Source organism: Camarhynchus parvulus, chromosome 4 (genome assembly GCF_901933205.1).
Source record: "Camarhynchus parvulus chromosome 4, STF_HiC, whole genome shotgun sequence".
NCBI classification, from domain to species: domain Eukaryota; kingdom Metazoa; phylum Chordata; class Aves; order Passeriformes; family Thraupidae; genus Camarhynchus; species Camarhynchus parvulus.
This window is the reverse complement of record NC_044574.1, coordinates 45,774,585-45,789,775: the sequence shown is the minus strand read 5'-3', so window position 1 is coordinate 45,789,775 and position 15,191 is coordinate 45,774,585. Positions and strand designations below refer to the sequence as shown.

The following is a 15,191-nucleotide window of genomic DNA, read 5'->3' as shown; positions in this document are numbered from 1 at the left end:
CAACCACTTCCCTGGACAGCCTTTTCCAATCTTACAACTCTCTTGGTGACAACATTTTTCCTAACATCCAATCTAGTCCTCTTCTGGCACAATACTGTTTGTTGGAGCCTCCCACCATTTGGGAGTGATTTGAAAAAAAGTAGAAAAATGCTTAACTAGGTACAGCTGAATACCCCAAACAAATAAATGAATGCTTAGAGTCTCCCCCTTGTCCTGCCTCTGCTAGGTGTGCATTTGTGGCTGTTACTTGAGCAGTGAAGGCACTGGCACAGTGAATATGCCATATTCATTTGTGTACACAAAGACCAATGGAAAAACAGCAGTGAAGCTCTACTGTCTCTTCCTGCCCATACAAATGCCTCCCTCCTTCCCTGTAAACACAGATTTTATGGAGCAGTAGCCTGGCCTCAGCAGCCTGTATCCCAACCTGTTGGAGGTAAGAATCAAAGCAGAACTAGGAACGAATGTGATGTCTAGGCTTCCTCTTTTGAAGTCTCTAGTGATGCACTTTGTTTGGGCGTGATGCCTGCTTTGTTGTCAGCTGGTAAAAATGACAAGGAAAGACAAGTTTCTGCAAGACAGAGTGCATTAAATAAATATAAATTTTATTAAAAACACCCACATCTCAGCGTTATCAGGAATGATATAATAATAAACAGCTTTCAAATAACCTGCATTACATTACAATACTTACAGTATTTATAACCATCCTTGGATTCTTTTTATAGACATACCAAACATCTCATGAAAATGAATGAAACTAAAGTAAAAAAAAAAAGTAGAACATAAGCATAGAAAATGCACACAGAAGTTCATTACCTTAGTGTCAAACTGCTAAAGTTTCCTACACAAGTTAACCACTAGCTTTAGAAGTGAACTTTATACTGCTGTGCGTCAATCAAGATGAAAAATTCATTCAAGTAAAGTTGACAACTCTCAGAAGCATCTTCAAGTATGGCTATAATCGACCTGATAATCCTATACAAGCAACTCTGTCTGCTTTGTCATTCGTTCCAACTGAGGCAGGGTTCTGTACACCAAAAATTACAGCTCAGGTATTTACAATACAAAACTGATTCTCCAACTAAGCTTCCTGCTCCTGCTGCCAGCAGTTTGGCAAATGACAGTGCATGGCATATTAACCAAACATCTACTATGGATTACATGAATTAGATAGGATTTTAAAAAAATCACCAAAAGATGAAGATATATAATGATTTACTTAATCTGGCATAGAACCATCATTTTTTCCCCAAAAAGGCAAAACTTTTGTTTCAATGAGTGGATAAAGTCACAGACTGAGAAAACCCAAAATTGCCATAATAAATATTTGACCATTAAACCCAAAGGCCTCCTTTGATTTACTTGAGTTAGGTTGTGATTCTGTTGTATAGAATTTCTTTTGACCAAACATAATCTTACAGTATATTGCACAAGATATAGCTGGGACATGGAGGTTTGCATGTTTAGGGAAGCCCTTGTACTGACTGTACCTTTTTATATTTTATTTTATTCATTACAGTATCCAAGAAGCCTTGTTTAGAGAGTGACTTGAACAACTCTAGCAAACAGTCACTTGCCAAACCCCTGCCTTACATTTTTCCCTTTAATCAGCTCAGTGCATTCTACTTTCTTTTTGTTTAATCATTTGAAACAGTCAAAACATTCTAAATCTCTTAAACACTTCTGTTACAATAAAAAGAGCTAACAAATTTACAAAATTAGTTTTAGTTGCACAATACATATACAAGAAAAATAAGAGGAGGGATTCAAAAGAAAAACATTAAATCCCTGAAAAAAGAACAAAACAAAAAACCCAAGAATAATATATTTAACCTACAACAGCTTTACATACAAACAGGTGACACGTTGGCATAGGAGAACATGAGCTGAAATATCCCTGAATTTTTAGAACAAAAAAAAAAAAAAAGTTGAAGTTCAAGTTATACTTGCTAAAATGTCAAGTATTGAGAGTTTTTTGTTTAGGTTTTTTTTTTTTTTGTTTGTTTGTTTTTTTCAAAGGCTGATGGGGGAAAAAGATGGTATACAATATATAAACTTTCACACTCAGTTCAATATCCTATTGCCAAACTAGTGTTGAGGTATATGACAAGTAGGAACATCACTCAAACCTTTTAATGTATTTTTAGCTCACATTATGATATATTTGTAGCAGGCTGAGTAGCACCATGATGTGAATTCAGCTCAAAACCCAAATATATATAGATTTAATATTTTTACAGTACTAAAATACTAAAGCATTGCGTTAAAAAAAGTTTTGTTTACAATTTAATTTACTATACAACTCTCCTGCTTTTTAAATTTTTTAAAATAGAAATTAATGATTTAAAACCACCACAGCAAGCCAGCTGCCTATTTTTTTTTCTATGAATCAACGGAATCGCACAGAACTAACCCTGTTTCATTCATCTTGTGTAGGCATCGGTCTGCTCAGTCTTTCTGGAAAAGAGGCCACTTGCACCGAGAAATTACTTGCACCACAATGTACATAATTATCAACACAAAAGCAGTTCTGCCATTCCATAGTGGGAGCGCACAGATCTCTAGAAACAGCAGAAGCCCAAGCTAACTAGGTGTAGTCTGCTGCATGCTGCTAATTATTACCTGTAGTTAATATAAAATTCTTTCCTTAAAACTGTACATATTTGAGCAATGAACTTGTCATAATAATTGTAGAAAACAGTTTACAGTATAGCTGTGTGAGATGAGCACCAGAAAAAAATGTGTTTTGTGTACTAAAGTATTCCCTTATATCCAGTAAGCCCCATTTTTACCATAACTGACTGTATTAAAAATGGATATGTAGCCCACTAGCTGATGCATGGCTAAACCAAAAGTATTTAAAAGCTTTTTTAGTTTAAAAAAATTATCTTTGCATTTTAAAATCAAAGTAAACTCTTCTTTTTTTTTTTTGTTTTTAATGTCTTAGTACCTTAGCATTGTTCAAGTTGCCAAGCTTAGGTAGACAAAGTGCTTTTGAAACACTATTTAAAAAAAAATATCTCTCTCTCTATTTTATTGTCCTTTTCTAGGACTTGACTGGATGAGTAAAATCCAGAGGTCTTTGTAATTCCCATATGTTAAAAAGTAAGCTTATTTTAACACCAGGTAACTTCAATACATACATGAATGAAAAGGTCCTCCCTGTTGCTGAAGAACACTTGACTACATCATTGACATTTTGTTATAAAGGCATTAACTGTTTCACTGATAAAATAAAGACACCATTCTCTTGGATAGCACCATGGTTTTAGAATATTCAAACAAATTCAGTGTTTTGCTGTCTATTTGTCTTATCTACTTCATTAAATAAAATCAAAATACTATTAAGATTACAGTAAAAACTGCATGTTAAAAAGCCATAATTCCAGTATTTCAGTACATCATAGATTCAGCACCAGATGTTATTTTAAGATTCCTGCAGTTGTAATACCACAGTATTTTTTGTTTTGTATTAGGGTTGTTTTTGCTCCTGTTCCATGACTATGCAAACTTGATGACATTAAAAGTGGCCACAGATGTGAAAAACTGTAAGAAAAAAATATCCATTTGCAGATTATCTCTTTCAGTAATAGAGCCAGTGTTTTCCAATGTAAATTGTGAAACAATTTTTTGTTGTGTTCTCTCCTTTTTCTTTCCTTTTATTTTCTTCTTCTGTTTGTAAATTTTTTTTTGCATAGGATGCTTTGGTCTGTTTCCTACGTGCCATCTGTGACCACTTAAAAATCAGTGGAAAACAAGTGCTCTAGTGAGATTTACCTCTTTTTGCTGGTGTGCCGAGGCTTTTTCCACCGATGAGCTCCGTAAAAACACTGTTTTCTTCTCTACCCTTGCCCTCCATGAAACCTAAAGCACTACTACCCTAGCGACAAGGTGTTTTTTCAAATGAGGTAACCAGCCAAGGTGTCAGATATATCGGTTGTAAGGCCCTGTAACCCGTGTGAAGGCATATGGAGATGTGGTGACGGTGGAGTCCGTGGTGACCGACAGTGTCCTTTGTGCCAGGGACTTGATGAAGCGCAGGTACGTTGGCTCAGAGGGCTCGTGGGGCTCCACGGGCTCCCGCTTGGCTTTTTTGCCGTAGGATTTCTGAGGCACATAGTCTGGGCCGTACTTCTCGCATTCCTCTTCTTTCTCTCTTGCTTTCTCAGCCATCTTCGCCTCCCACAGAGCCAGACCATGTTTTGGCTCATTCATGCTCTTGTGCTGGTAAAATACAAGGGATATTCTGGTGGGATGGTTCCTGTTGGGATTTTTTAAGGGAGTCGTTGCGTGGAGCTCGCGTTTTGCACACTCTATGAGAATTGACCCATGAGATGGAGCAACTGCCACTCCTCCAATTTCTGGATCCAGAAAATTCTGCTCACTATCTGACCAGACTTCATCGGGATCCTCTGCTTTTTCTGGATTCAGCACGTCAGTTTTATCTAAACCACCCTGGGGAGCAGTCCTGTCATGGTTTTGACCTGGAAGCATGTTAGACAAACCATTAACTGCATGTGAAATAATTTCATTATCCTTATTTTGGAGATGCAATGAATTAGGGGGACCACTAAACATAGTTGGAGCAGAATGGTAGTCATGTGATAAATGTGGAGGGGGTTGCATGTGATGATGTTCACCTGTTTTACTCATAGAGGCATAATCCATGCTTGGATTACTCAGATTAGATTTTAACCTTGAGGCAACCTCCATAAAATGGCCATTGGACTCATGGGTTGAGTAAGAGGAAAATGACCCTACATGGTGTAAATTTGGTTTTATGGTGCAATTACTGAAGGAGTCTACCTGAATATTTTGGTTTCCATAATTCAAGTACTTGGGACCAAAACTCTGGTTATTCCCAAACCTATGCTGGTATAATGTTTGAATGGGTGGTAGACTTAGTTTAGACATATGGTCTTGGCTCTGGCAATATACAAGTCCATGTGCTGATGCTGGGAAGAGTAGGAGCCCAAGTAAGAGGGGCAGTTGTCCATAGCTATGTTTCCATTGCATTGGTAGGGGGGATATTGGTTATTTTGACTTAAAGATCCTGAATAAGGGTTCATGGGACTGGAAGAATTCAAATAAGACCCCGCAGACTGTGATGAGGTTGGATAGAGGCTCACGGGATTGGACCCTCCATATGGATCTGAAGTGTACGAAGAGTTTGGATAAGCATTGGCTGGATTAGGCAACCTTCCATAGAGATTTGCAGAACCTGAACCCGAGTAAGAGTTAATGGGATTTGATTGAGGGTTGTTAGGGAGAGAGCGCTGTGGATGTTGCTGCTGCTGCTGCTGCTGTTGTTGTGTGGCTGGTCCTGAAAGACGTAAAAGATCTGTAGATGTAAAAAGGAAAAAAACAAACAACCACACAACAAACAGGCTTTTTAAAAAAAGGCCCCAAACCAACCAACCACCCAACAAATTACATACTTTATGTGAAATTTCTAAGAAAAGTAGATTTATTAACAGACGCTCCCTTTCTCATATCTCAAACACCATCCTTTAAGAAGCTGAATAAATACTAAGGCTACTCTTCCTTTTTGGCATGTGTCCAACAAGATCAGATGCTAGTGGCAGTGGGGAAAAGAGGACAGTGCAGTCTGTTCAGAGTCACATGCACAAAATCCAAAGAGTTGAATTGTCTTTTAAGTAGCCCATGAAATGGAGCATCAAAGTGCTCCCAAACAGCCGTGCACAAAGTGACTTTCTTTTCCCCAAGAATAAATAATTCTTCTCATCTACATGAATAGAACTGACTCCAAGAAATGTCCCTAGCAGTAAAACCAACATTCACTGGTAGGCAGAGCAGTGCAATAATAAGTGAGATTAACTGAAGACATGAGAGCAAAAATAACATTCATTAAAGTGCAATGGCATCATTTAATGGTCACAACCCTTGCCTGGGTCATGGGACAGCTGACTTCTATTAATAGGTATTTCAGTGACCTTCTGGGTGGCCCTAGATGCATCACTTTTTTCCTCTCTAGGAAAACTGCTGCAACAATAAAACAGGTCTGATAACTCCTTTGCTCAGTACTCTCAAATCTGCTGCTGAGAACTGCCATAAACTCTTACTCCACTATTGGAAAGCCTGCTTTGCTTTTGGTCTTGAGGCAGAGAGTATAAATAGTGGTAAAGAGGTTATGCTTGTATCTCCTGAAATCAGGAGGTGCTCTGTCACAGTGGCAGACATTGAGTGATGTGTAGGTCATTCTTTGGCAGCAGCACCACAACTTCTCTTCCTGGCTTTTAGTACTACTAGTCCTTTAAAGATAACTTTACAATATGCTGGATGGCAAGCAGAGTTTGTTTCCAGATTTCTACAAGTGTTAACTATCCAATAGTAAAGGATTTCTCATTGCAACTTTTTTTTTTTTCTTCTCTGGAGTTGTACCACATTTGGCACTCTAGTATTTATATAATATTGATATTCGCTTTCAAGAAATCTCTTGCCTTTTTACTTCATTACATTCTTATAATAATGGTTTTCTTGAGGCTGATTATAACTGACCCTGATTTGTAGGATGCTTACCACTGCTGACCCCACTCAGATTCCTGTGTTTACCTGCCAGCTGCTTTGCATGGCCAGCTGCTTCAGAGGTGCCTTGCTTGTTGCGTGCTGCAGCAGACTTCTCTCTCTCAGCTTTGCTAGACCCATTCTCCAAGGAGGCAAGCTTTTCTGCAGCTGCTTTCTTTGCTTCCAGCTTCCTTTGCCGACAGGTCTTCACGGGCTCTGCTAACATCCGTACTTTTCGACGAAAGGATGTAAGGACCTGGATGCTGCCATTCCTCTTCTTCTCCTCCTGGCCCTCAGTGCTTCCAAACTCATCCACATCAGAGACTTTGTATAACGGGAGCACGTGGAGCTGCTCATCTTCTGGTGTTTGGCCAATTTCACGATTGTCTTCTCTAGTCAGTGTGCAAACCTGTTAGGAAAGTGGATTAGAGATCTGAAACTCTACCTCTGCATTGTGCCCTGACACTGTCAGTGCTGGCATCTGGCAATCTCTTTGTAAACTCTAAGTTTCTGTGCAATTTTTGCATATCACAACAAGCCTGCAAATGTAATTTCTTCCATTACTTTGTTGTACAGTGTTAAAAGAAACAGAAGGTGTATAGATATCTATTTCTTTTACTTGTGCTGAAATTAACAGTAGAGTTAGGGATTACCCTCATGTGAAATAAACTCTGTGATCCATTGTACCATGGCTAGAGAGCTGAAGCAGTGGAATCTGGGACTTGGTACTCGCCTGAAGATTCTTTCACTACAATACATGAGGTAGGTAGCTACCTATTAGAGAGAGTGTGCAATATAGCACACTGGTGTTGTACTTCACACCCCCTTCACAGTACAACTGTAATGTTAATAACAAGATTTAGGGGAGTTACTGCAGCAAGCCTGTTGTATTAGCTCTAGGTAGAACAGGTATTGGGAGGATCTTTGTAGAAAAAGGTGCTGATAGGGATGTATTCTGCAGCAAAATAATTGTCTCAGCTTTGGGAAGAAAGCTCAGCTGGAAATGCACATTAGTGGTGATTAACTTGTGAGTTAAGTCAGACCCTGGAAACAGGAAAAATTCAGTTTGAGTTAAAAAGTCAGATACCCTCTTTGGTCATAATAAGAGCTGCACTGTGAATCTAGGGAGCTGCTTCTAATTACAGCCTTAAGAGTGTTTTTTCCTATGTTTGGCCCCACTGTTTTATTACAGAAATAATCCAATACACATTCAAAACCAGCTTGCTTTTCTAGTATCTTCTACAGAACTTCTGCTGTACCTACCAGAAATCAGAACTGAGGAGAGTCAAGGGTACATGGACTAGCAGACTTTCTACTCATCCAAAGCAGGAATAAAATCCAAATTTTCCAAAACTCTCTCAGAAAGAAGTTATTTGTTTCTACTTTTATTTTATTAGAAGATATAATCCAAAGTTGTTAGAAAAAGAAGGATTTCAGGAGGATAAATATGAACTGTTTTGTGCCAGGAACACCGAAACAGGCATTTCAGTGCTGCTGGGACCTTCTTTCCATTGTCTCCACAGTTTCTCTTCTAGCAGCTCTGTGTTAAACCTTTCTTTAATACACTGTAAGTCTCATTCATTTGAAGGAAAAAGTTGTAGGGGGTAGTAACTTAGCTCAGTTACTGCTTAATGGGTTTTTTTTAACTGATCTGCATTATGCAGTATAAATTTAAACAGAGAGGAGATAATGAATGAAAGCCAGGAGCTGAGTGCTGGAGTGAGGAGGCTGCTACACATCCCAGACTTACCAGAGTACTCCCGTTTTGCATATTGTGCAAGTCTCTGTGAGCATGAGCACAGAAGTCGAGGCAGGCAGTGACCCCAGAGAATGGGCGACCTTCCTTCAGCCCCAGACGGCACTCGGGGGCTCTGTGTTCGTACTCGATCTGCAGAGACAGGACAGGGTTCACTGCGTGCTCCACAGGTGCACAAGGAATGCTCTGCTGTGACTAAGGGCAGGTCTCCCTCATGCCTTGGAGGTGACAACAAACATATCTTGAAAGCAAATAAACTACAGCAATTAGATGGCTGGTTTGTATCCATGCTTCATTCCTTGCTGCTTTGTTCCCTGGTACCTTCAGTCTCTGGCATGATGGTGAAATTAGTCACTAATACTTTTCTTTGTGTATTACTCTGCCAGGGGTTGGTGTTTTTACATGACAAATGCAGTGCATGGTTTCCGTGACTGGCACTCTGAGAGTGATATGTTTGTGTAGACTGGAAGTATACCAAGCTATTAAGGGAAAATGGCTCTAGAAAACTGAATCCAGAATGACTTAATGAAAAATAATAATTTGCTTTTTGATTTGTAATATTTTGGCATGCTAAACATGTATTTCATTAGCTTAAGTGCAAATCTAAACCACCCTGACTAAAAAGAGAGAGAATTCAGTCAAGACAGTACTTTGTACCCATGCAATCATTATTAAGGAGCTTTACAGAGAACTCAAAAATGCATTAACACACCTTACACAAAAAGAAAGGATTTTGTAATGGAGGATAAAGCCTTAGAAAAATGATTGTTTCATATTTTATTTCAAAAATTAAAAATTAAACCACATTTATAAAATGCTTTTCTGAAATTCCTGAGCCTTTCAAGTGAATGCACAGAACATCTACACTTAATGGAACTTAACAGATCCCTTTTTAAGTTATGGTCAAATTAGATGCTTTGCCAAGTCTTCATTCAAAATCACTAAAAATATGTCTAGTTTGCTCACAGACATTTATTTTTCAAATCTGGATTATTTATTTCCCTGGAATCTGAAAACAAGAGCAGAAAAAAAACTTGAAAACTGTGTAAACTTCTTTGGAATTAAATGTGAGCAGTCTGAAATGTTAGCCAGACTATAATTGTCTCATCAAACTAAATGGGTTTAGCTGCTCTCCAAAATGTTCTGTTTGGTCCAGTTGGGAAACAATCCTTTTCCAGTTCTTGGTTGTAATCCAGAAGTGGTCCAGATTTGGATTAGAATAAATCTGGGTTTTTGAAATGTGGTTTTAGTGCTTTTTTTGGTTTTAGAAGCTTTTACAATATCATACTAATTAGAACTCAATCATCTCCCTTTAAAGCCACTGGCATTAGCTCGAGTACAGTTTCCCCAGAAATACAAGGTCTACATGAAACTCCTGAAATAAGCCAAGTTATACACATGCCTTATTACATAAGGTAAAAATTGAAACTTGTAAAAGCATGTATTTTCAACAAATGTTGGGCGGTACCACAGCTTACTTGGAGAAAAGTTCTTAAGTGAATTTTTGTGGGAAAAGAAAAGCAGCTTAAGCAAAGAAACAATTTATTGTTCACCACCTCATTTTTCTTTTCTTTCTCTTCTTATTTTCTCTTGCAGAATGTCTCTCAGATATTTGGACAGATAACCACAGCTAGTGGGCACATAGCCACAGTTTTCTCCATGATGAGTCTCCAAACAGTATCAGATCAGGTAAATGAAACTGGGTAAGTCTGCACTGAGTCTGCTTACCCTGTCTAGCTGCTACTAAATACACCGTAAAGGAGTGAATTTTACAGCAGATCATAATGGACAGTTTTTTATTAATTGACTGTTTCTGTTAAAGCTGAGAATCTGTCTTGTGCTGGTTGTACTATGCTATCAATAGGAAAGCAGGGTGATGTCACAGTTTGCAGTAGATGCTGAAAGTTTCGGGACTCAAGTTCTGTGAATGTTCCTAACAGTAGTAAACCTGAGCAACGAAAATAAAGTCAACAGTTACATGTTTGCAAGTGGTGTGCTGTCAAATTTTGGTGTAACTATCTGAAAGACATTTTGTAATGAAATGTAGATGAGACACAGCCACAGTGGGAAGCTCTTCACAGCTCTGAACGTGTCTGAGAACAGATCCCTTTGTGCAAGAAGGCTGGGGCAGGCACTTGAGTGCATACACAGGACTGAGTGTATTAAAATATAGAATTTCACTTTAAAAGCATGTTTCTAAAGGGTGTTTTGGTGAAAACTAAATTCATCTGCTGCTTGAGAGAGCAGAACAGAAACTGTGGCTTTGGGACTTGAGTGCAAACTGTTGCCAATTTCATGCCATATACACGGCAACTTTGTTGGTTTGGATGGTATTTCATGCTAAATCAGGAAATTTGGATTTTGGAGCTGAAGAGTGAAATGACTTTATCGTGTTGATGTAGCTGAAAAGGTTAATTCTATTTAGTGGACCAAATCCTGCTAGTTTTACTTGTGAGAGCAAGTGTTCATTTCTATTTGTCTTCATGCTGATATCAAAGAAATGTTAGCACAAAATGTATGTGATGGTTTGGTGCAAGGCTGAAGCATTGGGAAGTATGTTAAAAACCAGGTATTTCCATGACTGCTCATATTCCTTTTTTCCCCCCATCATACCTGGTTGTTATATGCATCGGGTGCAAGCTTCTTGTAGGTAGGTGCCATCAGGGTTGACAGATTCTGCAAATGGGATTCTAGTTTTTCTTCCTGTTAGAGATGAAACAGGGTTCAATGACACTTCCATACTGTACATCTGGGATCCAACAAGTTGGGGTCTTTACACAATTGTGTGTAAAGACTGTTGTGTAAAGGCATGAACCGGTATCACTGTTGTTTAGACAGTGACTGTTGTGAATCTCCTTTTGATTTCTTTGTTCTAAGGCCTTTAAAGGAATGGAGCAGTTATAGCAGTGTAGTGGAAAACCTGCAGTAGAACACCATATCCTATACTCCTAATTTGTTTTATATTAAGAAAAATCACATTCTTCAATGTGGATATGTTTTAGATCTAAGTGTGATAATCCTCATTATTTTCCTTTTTGGAGTTGTGGAAAAATAATACTCTTCAGAAAGCTTGAGAGAAATAACATCAGAATGATCCAAATAAATATGGCTACTTTAAGTGTTTTGCATATTGCAATGACAACACTTTGACATACTGAAATATTTTTATATGCAGAAATTTCAAAATATTTAAATATTGCAGTCTTCAAAAACTTTCCAATCCTTAAGCAATGAATGGATGTGTCGAGTAATTGGTGATATGGAGGTGGGAATGACCACACTTCCTTTTCTCTCTAAATTGCATGCTGTCAAAATAAAGCATTTTAAAAAATAATCTAAAACATACTCCAGAGTTGTTTCCCATCATATAAGGATGAGAATCCCAAAATCAAAACCTCACTTGTATGAGGTTTATCATATCTTTAATTTTAAATGCATACAGAATGGTGGCATAATGGAATGGCATATTTGTTTTTAGGAGTTTTTGTGTTGCAGGAAGATGTGAAGAGCTGGGAGAAAACAGGTTTCAGAGAGGAATGCATTTGGTGTGTTGAAAGTTTGCATTCCCTACTATGGGACAATATCCTAGTTTGGTTTGATATTAAATTGTCAAAAAATATCTTACTGTGACCTCGTGCCAGCTGCCAGAATGTGGAGCTTTTTATGGCCTGTAGGTTAGCATTTGTTAGTGTATTTTCTAGTTTTTATTGGGGAGGATTCTGTTTGTGCTGCCTGTAAACTGTGTCTATGCTATGGAACCCAATCCCTGGTCTGGATGCATGCTTTGGCTGCCCCTAACTTTGGGACCAGGACTGGAGGGTAAAGCCCTCTTTCCTGCATAAATCTGGCTTCCCTAGGAAGTAAATGCAAGAATGCAAGCTGGGAGAGTGCCCTGGTGTGCTCTGGCCGGGTATCATCTTAGAAATGTAGGTAGTTTAGGATTGCAGGCTGTGATAAAGAAGGCTTTGTGCCACAGCATGTACGGAGGAGGGCTATTCTGTAGTTCTTGGTGCTGTAGAAGAGCAGTGGGCAGGAAAACCTGTATGTTAGTTATGATGGTATTCTGAACAGTGGACTCTTTTCAGCACAGGCGGTAGGATGTGGAATTATCTGTCTCTCTGATTATGAAAGAGTAATGCTTGGATTTGTGTAAGACATCAGAATACAGTGAAACTAGCATGCCAGTGCACAAGCAAGGGACTAAATCTGCACATCCTTGCCAGAAAGCAGATTGGGCCACTGGAGCTTCACATGACTTGCTGGAGGTGTCCAGGAGTCACTGCAGTCATAACTTCGGGGTATCTTGTGTCCAGGCTAAGGTCAATGTTTATTACTCTGGCTCGTTTTAAACGTTCACCAGTTTGTTGTAACACAGAGCCCGGTCTGGAAACATTCAGTGGGGCAGGACTGTATGTAGAATGAGTCTTCCTATCCTCTTCTTCCTATTGTCATCTCAGCGTTTCATCATGTTTGTCTCCATTGAACCAGTCTGCTCTGGTTCCCACTTGCAGTGTTATGTGCCATTAGCTGGTAAACCTTCCATTGTGCCACTTGGGAATGCTCAGTTGCAGGCCTAATACAGCCGGAATTATTCAGGCCATGCCTTCTCCTCTAATTGTGAAAGCCTGCAAACATGGTTTCAAGTCTCAGGGCTTTTACCAGCTGTCAGAATTTGGGCAGTCGATTCAGCTGGCTCAGTGACTGGAATCAATTGGTTTTGACTGGCAGTTATTTAATTACCCTACATGTACAGCACTCAGGGAGGCCTCAGGCCCTGCTCTCTTGTACTGTATCTCTATTTGCAGAGCGACAGAAAACATTTCTTTGCAAATCAAGCTCATTTCAGAAATGGACACCAACCTCTTTTGGGTCATCCCCCATCAGCTTAAACTTTCTTGGAATCTTGCTTCTGGCAAACTTACAACCATTGTAGTACATGCTCCAGGAGCAACCGAAGGAAAATGAAGCACCACAAGTTTCAGGGTCCAGCCCTTGGCATGCACAAGTCCGTCTAAAAGATAAGAGAACACAGCTGTTAGCAGCAGGCAGGTCCCCCTGTGGTGCTCTGGCAGTGGCCATCAGCGTTCTGCCAGTGCTTCAGGGAATCAGCAGTGTGGATAATCTTCCACCAGTAAATAATGTAGAATTGCAAGAGGGAGACATACACATCATAACAGAAGAATTTATCAGTGAATAATTTCCTGGCTACAAAGCAGGGTCTTTGGGGGTTCTACACTTGTGTGAGAAACATGGCTTTGCTTGGGTGAGGGTATGTTTGTGTGGTGCCTTGTTAGGTACTGATATTCATAGTGCCTCATGGGCTTGTGCTGACAGCCCTGCAGGAATGTGGGAGCCCTCTGTCAGGGGCTAAGCAATAATGCCTGAAATATGACTCTACCCATGAAGCCAAAGTAACATACAGTGATAGCTGTGGTAATTTTGGTCTAAATGTTCTTGTCTCTCAGAAAGGCATGGGAAAGACATACAGTGCAATTTCTTTAAATTCAGGCTAGTCTGTGTCAGCTTACACAAGTACACTTTAGTGCACCCAGCTTTTATTTCAATGTTGAGGTATCAGCTATTCTGGCTCCTGCTGAGATATCTTCTTTTAAATATATTGAGATGCTTCACAACTCTAAGAAAATGTTTTTCCCTATTTATAAGAGTGTTTACTTTGGGTTTCCTACAAATTTGTGGGTTTTCAAACTGCATGAAACAGCTAGGAAGGTAGATGTTTCAGGGTAACAGCATGAGTAGAGGAGCTGGGTCTGAAGATGGAGCTGCAGGTTTGGTGAGCACAGTCCTTGCTGCACTTACTCCTCGTTGAGGGCGCAGCGCCGGTTGGTGAGCGTGCCGTACTTGCGCAGGGTGTCAGTGAGCTCCGAGTAGAGCCTGTCGGCCAGGCTGGTCGGGATCCCCTCCCAGACCAGGATGAGAATGACGATGACGGCCGTCTCACACGTGTGTCCCGCTCGCTCGCGCACCAGGCACAGCAGCTTCTCCTCCTGGCTGCTTCTGCGGACTACCTGCATGTACAGCAACACACACCCCAGAGCCCCAACACAAACAATGCCATTCTTAATGTGAAGAGCAAGAGAGAGGGAAACCTCAGCATTACTCTGTGTGTGGGAAGCTTATTTCTACTTGTCTCCTCCTCTTTGCCTCTGGCAGTTCAGTCTGTTTTTCTCACTGTGATATGGCAGGGCTACTCTTTGTTAAACACTCTTTGTGTTTAATGAAGCTGACTCTAAGAGGGTGACTGATGGCATGGAAACCTGTGGTGGTGGAAACCAGCTTTGTAAAAGCAGGATTCCTCTCCTGAATCTGTGTTACTGAGTGTGGCTCAGATTGATTGGTGAGCACAAGGAAGTGAGCCGTGAGGTGTATCCCTGCACAGAGCTGGGTAGTAGACACCTGTCTTAGGGCAGGAAGCATGCAGGCAAAGGCAGGCAGTAAGGAAGGGACTAAATAACTGGACAAGGGAGCTCTCTCCCCTTCCCTTCCAAACTTAACCAGCTATACTCATAACCAGTCTCACAGTTTTGTGACCTCCTCTTATTACATACAAACATTACAGTGTTGGTAGGAAAGCAGTAGATGTTTTTCAAATAAGTGTCCTTCCAGTAGCATAAGCACTGAGAAGCTTTTCCTAAAAAGGGTGCAGTCTGGCATGCATAAAAACTATAATGCATTAGTTTTTCCTCATGCTGTCTTTCCCCAGCAATCCCAACCACTCAGTAATTTGTTCCAAAGTACAACAGTGTTTGCTGAGAGGGTGTCCTAACACCTCTCTCAAACTGGGAGGGTATTTTAAAGACATAACAGTGGTGCACTTACTGGACTTATTTGTAGGCTAAAATTAAACAGCAATGAAAATGCCAGGTGGAGCAAAACTTTAAGCAAACAT

The 15,191-nt window shown here is 39.9% G+C and overlaps 1 protein-coding gene across 1 annotated transcript in view; it reads right to left on the bottom strand.

The window, feature by feature from the left end:
• Positions 1-2,935: 2,935 nt before the first annotated feature.
• TET2 (tet methylcytosine dioxygenase 2) overlaps positions 2,936-15,191 on the bottom strand; it is a 68,855-nt gene continuing 56,599 nt past the window's right edge. The window contains 7 exon segments of the mRNA XM_030948430.1: positions 2,936-4,937; positions 4,940-5,344; positions 6,577-6,937; positions 8,279-8,416; positions 10,898-10,987; positions 13,145-13,295; positions 14,102-14,310. Of these exon segments, the coding sequence (XP_030804290.1) occupies positions 3,928-4,937; positions 4,940-5,344; positions 6,577-6,937; positions 8,279-8,416; positions 10,898-10,987; positions 13,145-13,295; positions 14,102-14,310 (2,364 nt within the window). The 3' untranslated portion in view covers positions 2,936-3,927.